Source organism: Etheostoma spectabile, chromosome 9, assembly GCF_008692095.1.
Source record: "Etheostoma spectabile isolate EspeVRDwgs_2016 chromosome 9, UIUC_Espe_1.0, whole genome shotgun sequence".
Lineage (NCBI taxonomy): Eukaryota > Metazoa > Chordata > Actinopteri > Perciformes > Percidae > Etheostoma > Etheostoma spectabile.
The window spans coordinates 28,842,433-28,854,245 of NC_045741.1; the positions used below are offsets into that span (position 1 = coordinate 28,842,433).

Consider the following 11,813-nt stretch of genomic DNA (forward strand, 5'->3'; position numbering starts at 1 on the left):
TTTGAGACCCCCCCCCCCCAGCATATAGCCTACTGTAGTGATCAATTTCACACTAAGATTCTCACTTGGAGCAAATGCAAATAACCTCTCACACAATGTAATACTGTCCATCAATAAAACGGTGAAAAAATACTTTGCCGGGGGTGGGGGGGGAGGGGTGGGTCAAGTGGTATTTCAGACTAGACGTGCTGCGATGATAACGCAGTTCACAACGACCAAACACACAGATCACTTTGGTCTTGTCAATGGAATAACGCGTATTGAGGTTTTTGGTCAAAAATATCGTGATATTTGATTTTCTCCATATCGCCCCAGCCCTAAGTCAGACTTGTAAGTGTGCATTAAATCCCCCTGACCTTTGGGTGGACAGGCCTTGTTCATGTCTTCATCTAATAACTGAGCGATATGTCAGGCTTGTCATTTGAACAGACCTGTCGTGGCATTTCCAGATGAAAACATAATCCAATGAACTCTGAGTCTGTATGTTACCTGATAGGGGCTGGTTGTCATTTAAATATTTTCAATAAAGATACTGGTACAGATACTATGAATATGGTTCCTGAACCATACCTTTTTCCATACCGTTGTTTTAAAATCCGATGTGACGCACACTAAGGCTGGGCAACATATTATATCGATATTGAAATATGAGACTAAATATCTTAGATTGTGGATATGGCATAAATGCTATTTTCTGATTTTAAAAAATCTGCATTACAGTAAAGTGAACTTATTAGACTGTTGGCTGTTCTATTATTTACCTTTACCCACTTAGTCATTATATCCAAATTACTGATGATTATTTATCTAAAAACTAATTGTAAAAAAATTTTGAGAAAGCAATAATAATCAACCCTACAATATTGTTGCAATATCCACATTGAGGCATTTGGTCAAAAATTTGGTGATATTGCCCAATATTGTGATATTGCCCAGCCGTAACGCACAGTGTAGTCAAGCCACTCAAAAAAACAACACACGTGAGCCCCCGTCTCTCTGTATGTACAGACAGCCAATCAGCAGCATTATTAGATCTTGGTACAAGCATGTAGCATGCTTATTGGCTCACTGACGCAGATGATGAGATTTACTCCATGGGTATTGAAATTTGGTATTGAATGACAGAGCTTTTTTTTTTTATATATTCGGTGCTAAGTTTGGTACCCATCCCTAATGGACATTTAGCAGGAAGTAGTCTGAATTCATCACTGTAATACAACAAAAATGTTCTTCTGTATCGCTAAATGAGTTCACCCCAGCGCAATCACCAGGCTACTCTATGTTGTGGTACAATGAAAATGGTTTCACAATATGCTTCAGTGTCATTTCTTCCCTTACATGAGCCGTGTCGGAGCATCAGTGTTTATAAGCCTTCTACCGACCAAGTAGTCACAGGAACGTAGTTATAGGACCAGTCCGCTTCTAAACAGTTCTACTGACTACTCTCCCCCAAAACCGGTTTTGCCAAGTGGTCGTAGGAACTGGTAGGAGGGGTAAGGGAGTGATGAAGCACGGCAACGGTCTTCATAGCGTCGTCACTTGACTTTACCGCCACATACAACAACAAACCATACTTTGAGGTTTATGCCTCCAGGGTTTGAATCCGACAAGACGATTTCTTGCCTGTCTTCTCCCTCTTTCTCCCCTTTCTCACCTAGCTGTCCTATCAAATAAAGGCGGAAAAAACGATGGTGGTGTTTAAAGACCAGGCTGGAGTACGTAACAGAGAAACACAGAAGATGAATGCTCCCGCGTAATATGATCCTAATTAATATAATGGAAGAAGATAGAAGAGCAGAGCGCGAAAGGCAAACGAAACGACGGGTAAGTTAAACTAGCATTAACATATAAGCTGGTTGAATGCGTCAAAGTGTCTCCCCTGTTCTTTCTGACCACGGTACGAAAACTGTAGCATGGAAAGTTAACCCTCTCCTTGATTTCATGTTCTTTATGGAAAAGGAGAACCAGGAAATGAGTCGGGGGGGGGGGGGGGTGGGGGCAACGCAACCAAAACCACAGTTACATTTTTCAAGAGGCGCACGTCAGGCTATAGCGTTATCCGGTGTAGAAGCAGAGGGGTCTGCGGGGGGTACGCCGTTGATTCAACGCACAACCATATAACGGCCTTAAGGGTTCTTATGCGGAAAAGGGAACGACCCTGTCCTGAAGTAGGAGCTGAAAGAGATACAGGAACTGCAGTCAGAGGAACTTAATAATCCCCAAAATGGTCCAGTCGGAACAGGAGAAAAAAAGGGTTCTAGGAACTTTATTTAAAAATCCCTCTGGTCAGAAAGAGGCTTGTGATTCACTGGGAACCGTTCCTGTCAAACAGCATCACTGTCAATGCTTTGACCCCTGACTTGTATAGCATAATAATAATAATGTATACTTTATTAATCCTGCAAGGGGAAATTAATATTTACACTCTGTTGTTACACAGAGATGCTCAGCACCTGTATGGAGAGATGTCAGAGTGAGGGGGCTGTCCATGGAAAGGCAGCCCGAACAGTTGGGGGTTTCAGTGCCCTGCTCAAGAGCACCTTGGCAGTCCATATGGGGACTTGAACCAGCAATTCTCTAGTTTTTAACCCAACTCCCTACTGACTGAGCTACTGCCATCCCGTAAGGGGGTGGGAACACACGGCACCAACACACAATCACCGGAACATCCAGGCGCTGGCTGGAATCACATGATTCAGCCTCTCCATTACTGTGGCTGCACACCATCTCCACTGACGGCTTTATGAGCAAATCAATACCAAAGCAGGGACGCTGGGATTTGTCAGCCGAGTTGATGCAGTCACTCTGGATAGCTAAGCAAGTTTTTCTCTCCGTGCAGGTGCGCTTATTCATATCTTCAAGTGCACATATTGTTGTACTTTTTACCTCACAACATCTGTCAGCAATAGTTGCTTTAAGGAAAATGATTACTTAGTAAAAATGATATATATTCTAGAATAAACTAATGATAATCCAATTAAATATGGTGAGACTGTTAAAGAAATGTACTTTTTTGACAATTTGGGTAGGCTACATTTAGCTAATAACACTTTAAATTTTGATACCTTTACTTCATTACTGGATAAGAATACGTCTTTCTCTACTGTTCAAATGTATGATTGCAGCAGAATAGAAAGGTGTTTGTATGTTAAAAGAAAGATGGGGCCTCCAAGCCTAAAATTAATACATACGTGCTTTTCTAAAAACAAACCGGCACTAGTTTCATCACCTCTACATCAGTGAATACAGTAACTATGAAACACTAGTGGGCATCGTCCAGGTGTGAATGCGATTAAGAGTTTTTTTTAACTTTTATTCTTAACTGCCCCACTAGACCTTCTCAGGCTTTTATTTCACTTTATAAATTACTATTCTATATCCACAACGTTCCCCTTCTGGGATTTCTCCATTGCCACCAGAAATTCTGCTGTTACCTTCCGCTTTCTTTGTGTTGGAATTTTAAACTACAGTCGATTTCTGAGGACTATGGTTAACTGCTCCTCAGATCTCTACATCCAGACACCTAGCAAGACTATCTGTCTTATTCTGTTGCACGACTAAAACAACTTCTGAACGTACACGTTCCACCAAAACAAGTTCCTTCCCGAGGCTACTTCGCAGCGGCACCGTTGCTCCATCCGGCGCTTAGCAACGCATACGACAACAGTGATTGGTTTAAAGAAATGCCAATAAACCAGAGCATGTTTTTCTCCTATCCCAGAATGCAGTGTGGACTAGCCAGACCCTCCTCCGCAGCGCTGTGGAGGAAGGTCAAGCAATGCGAGACTAATGAAACACTGATTAAACATTGAATAATCTTAGTCATTCAAGGAGTAGATGAAGTCTCATTCAGGTGACCTTCTGCAAGCCTACAGGCCATGAGGGCCCCGGTGCCCCTGGGTGCTCCTCCTGTCAGTCAGTCAGTCAGTGCAGGCAAGGCAGGAGGAGGCGGTGCAGGTGCCTGACAGGTGACTGAATGAGGAGGCAGGGATTCCACTGGTTTAATCATCACAGTGCGCCTAATAGAGCCATTAGGAGTAATTAACGCAGCAGCTACCCTGAGCATTTGTGTGTGTGTGTGTGTGTGTGTGTGTGTGTGTGTGCGCGTGTGTGCGTGTGCGTGCGTGCATGCGCTTGTGCACGGACTCACTTCAAGGCTGTGCTGTGACTTTGATGTAAGCTGTTGCTGTTTATGGAAAAAAAAAAGAATAAATATTTGTGCATTCTGTCGCGGGTTAGCTTATGCATTTTGTTGGCAAGATAGAGTGAACATCTGCCTTTATTAGTCCCTCTCTTTTCACTTTCGCACGCGCACAAGGCAATCACTATAGCGCTCTAGCAGGTTATAGGCAGGAAAAACAAAGATAAAATACCCAAGGGTTCAGGTTTAAAGAGGAAACCATACTCTGAAACAGGTTTGTTGGTAAAAACGTGCCGAGCAAAACGTTATGAGACCCACAAATACACACACTATTATTTCCACTACGCCCCTTTTCCTCTCTGGCCTAAGCCTTGGGGTTGTATTAACCTGATTCTCCCCGAAGGGCAGATTTGTAACAAGGTATATTTCTCTGCACTGTACATAATTCATCTGCACATTAACTGATTCACATGCACTGAGAAGAAAAAAAGGTAGCCCGGAAAGCTCCAGGACTAAAGGTGTAGCTCATGACCATCATCCAATGCGTCTGTTCGGTCGCAGCCTCCGCTAGACGCGCGGAGGAAAAGCATCCCGAGCCTGAACGTATGCACGCCGGGGTTGACCACGGTTGACCGCGGTTATAACCCGAAACGAAACATAGGCTAACGCGGAGCAAAATAACGGCGCGGCTGTCTTTACCCACCTGTGATATCCTTGCTCACACTTAGGAAACCAGAGGCAGGGATCTCTTTAGAAGCCATGTCTGTTCCTCTCTCCTATCGCCACCCCTCCTCCTCTCCTCCTCCTCCTCTCCTTCACCTCCTCCCCACTGGCTCTCTCTCTCTCTCGCAAATGGACAAAAGGGATGGTCCCTCTCCCAAGCATTCCAGCAGAGTATCCGACTGCCCGACGCGCTTCCTGGAAGAAACCCTGTGGATGTTGGGCTGGCTGTGGGAGCGACGGGAGGCGGAGGGAGGGGTGGATAGGTGGAGGGATTGATGATGAGGAGGAGGCGGGTATCACGGGGGGATAATGAAGCAGAGCTAGTTACCTGCGAAAGCACAGAGTACGCACAAGTTAGAAATTCACAGGAAATGCACTGTGGTTTGGCTTCAAAAAGTTCAAAGAGCAGCGCGAAGCCAAACTAGACTAAGGGTGTTTTACTACAGTATATTTAAAAAAAAATTATATTATGATTACAATGAGCAATTTTCGCTTTCTCTTGGGGCTTGTATTGTTCATAAAAAAGTAAGTAAAACACACATGCTAGCAGCTATGGCTGCACTTTTGCTTTGAGCTAAATGCTAAATTCAGCATGCTAACATGACCATTAAGGAAGCCTAAATTAGCATGTATTTAAGCAGGTGTACGTAAAGTTCACCAAGTAAACCATGGTAGCCAGCAGTCTTTGGTTTAGCATGTTAGCATGATAAACATTTACTAAAAAGCACTAAAACATAATAACGTTACAGCTATGGCTGACAGTCAAAACATTTTGGTCACAAAACAAAGAATTGGACACTGGTTGGGCTGCAAAAAGTTTTAGGAACAGCAAAAACCCAAACTAGACTACTGGTGTTTTACTACAGTATATTTAATTAAGATTACCATAAGCAATTTTCGCTTTCTCTTGGGGCTTGTATTGTTCATAAAAAAAAAGTAATACACTAACGTCTTCATGCTTGCAGCTATGAGGCTGCACTTTTGCTTTGAACTAAATGCTATATTCCGCATGCTAACATATTTACAACCATGCGGCTCGCCCATTATTAAAATGCTAACGTGCTAATTAGCATGTATTTAAGCAGGTGTAATGTTCACCACGTAGACCATGGTAGCCAGCAGTCTTTGGTTTAGCATGTTAGCATGATAAACATTTGCTAAAAGTAACGGTACAGCAACATATGACAGTCAAAACACTTAGGTCACAAAACAAAGAATTGGACAGGTTTTAATGTTGACCTGAGGATGACCCTAAATTAGATGAAACTGTTTTTAAAATGGGGTGTATGAATGTGTACAATATTTTGTTGAGACCGTAGAACGTATACAGTCTATGGTTGAGACTCACTCAAAACCACATTATGTAACCTTTGTCCTCATCACCAGGAAATCCAAAAAGGTAATAGGATGCATCATCTGACTAGGAACCATATCTGCACAAACATTTGTCCTAATGTGGTAGCGCCAGAAAAAAATTCAGACAATCACCAGTCATTATGAGTCATCCTGTGGGAACCATGAATGTGTGTATAACATATCATGACAATCCATCCAACACTGAGATATTAGTCCAAACCAAAGTGGGCAGACTGTTCATATACAGTGCACGCTGCTAGCGTTGCTCAAAAGACAAAGAAACTAATTGACCGGGGGTTATTATTCCCCTCATTTAATTTACAAAAACTTTATCTGATTGGAACTGATTGGATTAAATTTAGTAAAATGAAAATGCTCCCAAAAGCGTTAAGTATCAATGTCAACAAGTACTGAAAAGCAAAGTAGGATATAAATAGAGCAAACAAGGGCTTACAAAAAAGCAACCAACAACCTCAATAAGAAGATATAACCAAATACAATTGTGAGAAGCAGAAATTGTTTTCAGCATTGCCAAACGTAGCATAGTGTGGGACTCAGAAATAGCGAAAAATGTATTGTACCATCTGCAACAAGTTTGGAAGGTTACATACAGTGTGCAATAAATGATGCTGGTGATTATAATGACATGGGAGAGATTTTACAGAGCAGCTGAATCTATAGGAAAGTGGCTGTATTGTGGTTAAGGATCTCTGTCTTTTTGTCTGTCCCCTGCCTGGATTCAGCTGTCTGATGGCTCCGCCTGATAACTGCCTGACAGGGGAAGGAAATGTCTCCACCAAGATGACCATCTGTGTCCATGGTTGTTGTGCTGTGATAGTCAGTCGAATCTGCGAGAAAGAAAAGAGAGACCACTATTTTCTGTCTTCTAGCTTCAAAAATGAAAAAAAAACAACTAACAATGGACTTCTAAATTCTCATTTCATGTAGTGGAAATCACAAAATCGTAACTATTGTCATTTTATTTTATTTTTATAAATAAATTGCAGAGGAGCTACCCATCATTTTGGACATTTGACAGAATGAACACCATCCTTATCTCCTCACTGCTGGGTGAGTACAGACTGACACACACTTGCCTCTTTTTAACCCAGTGAGTGGCATCTACTTGAAAGACTTAGAATAAATATCTCTTTCCATTAAAGAAAGTCTCCTACTGGTGGATAAAACATGTGGAAGCGTCAGTGCAGTGCCGACTTAGAGCCAACGCTGTACTCCTATTTGATGCAGATATCAGTGTATCCGTTGGGTATGCAGTGTTATAAATTTGACTGGGCTCTTAGCCTGCAGCTGGGAGTTTCAGGCACTGCTAATTTAAAATGATGTGCACCAGCCAGAATCTGAATTGGGCTAATGCAAATGATATAGACAGGGCTGCAAATTCGTTGTGTTGGCTATACTATGTTACACTGCTGTCTGTAAGGTATGTGGGTCTAACAGGAAAATACAGCAAATGTGTGTACATTCCTTCTGTTCCCATGGGGATGAATACTGTCTAAACAGTCCAGTAATGATTCCAGTAATTAAGGCATAAGAAGCTCTCCTCTCTCTCTCTCTCTCTCTCTCTCTCTCTCTCTCTCTCTCTCTCTCTCTCTCTCTCTCTCTCTCTCTCTGTGTGTGTGTGTGTGTGGAGCCTGGTAGAATGCATCTCTCCTTGTTCTTATGCAAGGTTATTGTTTAATTGTGCATTGTCCCCGTTTGAATAAAATCACATTTTTTTAAATTATTAATTAATTATGAATATTATAAATTAATTACACTCATTGCAATATAATACATTTACCGAAAACAACAGCGAATGCAATTGATTTTAACCTGCAGACCAATTGTGTGTGTGTATGTGTGTGAGGAAGAGAATGTTTAATGGTCTCATCATGTCAGCTGTGCTTGTAGGCCTGTATATTTTTGGGTAGTTTATTTAATAATAAAACGTTGTATTTCATAAACTATGTAAAGCACTTTATTTGTAAAGTAACTAAAGCTGTCAGGTAAATGTAGTGGAGTAGAAAGTACAATATTTCTCTCTGAAGTGGAGTGGAGTGGAAGTAGAAATTGGCCTGAAAAGAAAAGACTCAATACCTTAAGTACTGTACTTGGTAATGTGCTTTGTCACATTTCACCACTGGTGTGTGGAATATTTTCTGTGTTTCAGGTGTAGCTGCATTTGTTCTCCAAGTTGCTACATCTAAAGGTACTGGCGAAGACATCGAACACAGACCTGTCACTCTCACTAACAGCATATTTGGCACAAGCATGAAAATGAAAAAAACAAAACATAATGGAGTTTCCATTTTCCTGCAGAGACTCTAAAGGCCAGTGTGTCTGTGTGGCCTCCGGGGTCGAACATCTACCTCGGTGAGTACGTGTTGCTGCAGTGCTCCGTGGAGTCAAACTCCAGTTTTGCGTGGAGCTACCAGTGGTTAAAGCACAAACCCCGCGCCGCTCTTGCCTCGACCTCCAATCCCAGGCACCTGGTCTCAGGTGACAGCTACTCCATCACCACGGTAACGAGAGAGGACGCGGGCAGCTACCGGTGCCAAGCCGAGCGGTGGGAGAGCAACCGCAGCTCTGTGGTGCTCTTCAGCCAGCCGGCCACACTCAGTGTGTCAGGTGAGCAGCAGCTACAACCTCTGCAGCGAGGCCTCAGGTTTCTCCCGCATGCACACAACAATACACAGGAATGGAAAGGGTGTACATAAATGTGTACGTTCAAAAGTTGTTTTACACATGCAACAGAAAACTAGCCAGCTGCCTGGATTTACCCTGCAGAGATCTGAGGAGTAGTTAACCATAGTCCTCAGAAATCCATCCATCTTCGTCCGTTTATCCAGTATCGGGTTGTGGGGGCAGCAGCTCCAACAGGGCACCCCAAACTTCCCTTTCCCGAGCCACATTAACCAGTTCCGACTGGGGGATCCTGAGGCGTTCCCAGGCCAGGTTGGAGATATAATCTCTCCACCTAGTCCTGGGTCTTTCCCAAGGCCTCCTCCCTGCTGGACGTGCCTGGAACACCTCTCTTGGGAGGCCCCCAGGAGACATCCTTATCAGATGCCCAAACCACCTCAAGAATTTAAAATTCCAATACAAAGAAAGAGGAATGTAACGGACATCCGGCTATAATTCGGTGGAAGTGGAACGTCGGGGATATAGACTAGGGGATCACTAAAGTCAAAAGGGGACCATGAAGCTCTGTAGAAACTTTACAAGGAATGCTTCCATTGGTTGTTGGAATATTTCAGTCTGGACCAAAGTGGGGAATGATTGACCTGGCCTGATTGATGGATTGACCTGGCCTCACATGACTAAAAATTTCAAAAAGAATAATATTTTTGCCTTATTTTAAAACAGATAAATAACAACAAAAGAATGGTGTGTAGCATAATAAAATTGAGTTGCGTTCAAGGTGAAAGGGGCATTACAGCCTCTGCAATAAAATAAGTCAAGCCCACTGTACAATCTCTGAGTGATTGTCCGAGTGCCTGAGTGCTTTTTATCTCATTTATGCATGTTGCTGCAATTAAGACAAGTATGGCGATAATATACTGCATATATACATCTACTGTTGTGTTGTGAGAATTGTAATGCAGTATTTTACATAGATATGTAGTTATAATGATGATAGTGCCATGTGGGACATACAGAGCTGCCAGCGCATTTCTGGTTATCGTGGGTAAAACAAGATCGTACTAATCCGTCTGTATGGAAGAACAGCACCTTTGATTGTCTGCTTCCATTCCTCCACTCCCTCTGTCCATCTCTCTCCTCCAGAGCTGCCTCCTCCCTCACTCCTGACTCTGACTCCCAGCACCAGGCAGCTCTTCAGTGGGGAGAGTTTCACTGTGAAGTGCCACGGCTCTCAGACCAACTCCTCGAGCTGGATCCTGAGGCGGTTCCCCGAGGGCCGTGGAGTGAAGAACACGGTCTCACATACTGACCGATGTTCACCACTCGGGGGTGCTGTAAGCGCAGGCACGTCTGACACGTGTGTGTTCACTGCTGCCAGCGGGAACAGTGGACTGTACTGGTGTGAGGGCGGCGAGGGCCGCAGCAACGCAGTCCACATCACAGTAAGCGGTGAGTCTTGTGTAACAGGGACAAACTGGGGGAGACACAAAAAAAACTATACAACGGACAGTGTTGTACAACAATCACAGACTAATGGTATTAATGTGGTATGTGACTTTATTTACAACAGATAGAATTGATAATGAGAGGTATTTTAGTGAAGCAATTTTATCTGTTAATCACGTCTGCTGTCTTTGTCCCACAGATGGGGCCATCATCTTGAAGACCCCTTCCTTCCCTGTATTTGAGGGTGATAACGTGGTCTTGTATTGCCAGTACAAGACCAGCAATCACAGTGAAATAACCTTCTTTAAAGATGGAGCAGAGATCGTCACTTCCAGCTCCTCCGGTTCAGACCGAGTAACAAAGATGACTTTAGAGAATGTGACACAGGAAGATGAAGGCTTCTACAAGTGTGCGTCCCAGGACAGAAAGCTGGAGAGTCCAGAGAGCTGGTTATCAGTGAGACCTGATCGAGGTCAGACATATGGCTTTATTACATTTGATAATATTCATCATTCTGCTTAGTCAAAGTGGATCAGTGAAAGATGTCAATTGTTGTCTTTTAGGCAACTTCACATCAACGGATTGGACAGCCAACTCCATTAGTGGTAACATGATTTTGTATTATCGAAACATAATTTAATGATTATAATAATTATTAGGGGTTGGGAGGAAAAAATGTCATGTATCGTGATTTTATTTTTTGGACAATTTTTAATCAGAACATTTTCAAGTTTTTTTTAAAAGAACAAATATGTAGTTTTGATTTTGGGGGTGAACTGTCCCTTTAAAAAAGGGTTTAATGGTTGATAAACGATGTATTAATCTTTGTTATAACATAAGCATCTAACCTATCAAGCAGTGTTGTCCGACACATTTAAATGCATATTATTTTCTTCATCAGGCTCCTGGAAATGGATCGTTCCATGTGCAGTTGTACCTCTGCTCCTCATCCTTGTAACTGTTTGGCTAGTACGTCACTACAGGTCAGTCACTGCCGCTTTAAAATCTTCAGACCAATATCTTCCAAACAGTTGGGCAAATGTTTCACTGATGATTGTATTTGTATGAAGTTACCAGACGCTTGGCACCCGTAGGTGCTGGTCATTTTCCAAAGAGGAGCTTCCAGCAGTGGAGAGTCCTGCGACCAAACAGGACGTGACAGAAGTACAGTGGGACCTGTCCTGGATGGAGATGTCCAGTCTGTTGGATAAACAGTTATATCCTGGCACTTAAAGGAGACTCACTCTTACCTGGAGCATAGAGAAAATATTGAGAGCTATCAGGTACTCCAGTCAGTCACTGATGTAGTAGTGATTGAAGGTCACATGTCAACACAGTCCAAGCTTAAGGGGTTCAGCGACATTCAGCATGTATATTAAAGTGCTCATTTTCAGGTTCATAATTGTATTTAGAGATTGTACCAGAATAAGTTTATGTGGTTTCATTTTCAAAGAACATATTTTTGTTGTACTGCACATTGCTGCAGCTCCTCTTTTCCCCCTGT

At 42.8% G+C, this 11,813-nt stretch overlaps 2 protein-coding genes across 6 annotated transcripts in view; one reads left to right on the forward strand and one right to left on the reverse strand.

Annotated features, from left to right (window-relative positions):
• LOC116695588 (capping protein, Arp2/3 and myosin-I linker protein 3) overlaps positions 1 to 5,063 on the reverse strand; it is a 43,263-nt gene extending 38,200 nt beyond the window's left edge. For all 3 annotated transcript variants that reach the window (XM_032525945.1, XM_032525946.1, XM_032525944.1), the window contains exon 1: positions 4,845 to 5,063. In XM_032525945.1, the coding sequence (XP_032381836.1) occupies positions 4,845 to 4,902 (58 nt within the window). In that variant the 5' untranslated portion in view covers positions 4,903 to 5,063. The remainder of the gene's footprint in view (positions 1 to 4,844) is intronic.
• A 100-nt stretch (positions 5,064 to 5,163) lies between these two features.
• Positions 5,164 to 11,807, forward strand: LOC116695623 (neogenin). Of its 3 annotated transcripts, none has more exons than XM_032526025.1 (9): positions 5,164 to 5,389; positions 6,964 to 7,291; positions 8,391 to 8,429; positions 8,540 to 8,848; positions 10,007 to 10,312; positions 10,509 to 10,781; positions 10,873 to 10,914; positions 11,211 to 11,292; positions 11,380 to 11,807. In XM_032526025.1, exons 2-9 carry the CDS (start codon positions 7,261 to 7,263, stop codon positions 11,540 to 11,542), a joined length of 1,245 nt encoding a protein of 414 aa, XP_032381916.1. In that variant the 5' UTR covers positions 5,164 to 5,389; positions 6,964 to 7,260; the 3' UTR covers positions 11,543 to 11,807. The 3 variants fall into 3 exon arrangements, with proteins under 3 accessions (XP_032381916.1, XP_032381918.1, XP_032381917.1); XM_032526027.1 differs by having other exon boundaries at positions 11,404 to 11,807; XM_032526026.1 differs by lacking the exon at positions 5,164 to 5,389 and having other exon boundaries at positions 6,929 to 7,291.
• Positions 11,808 to 11,813: the final 6 nt, after the last annotated feature.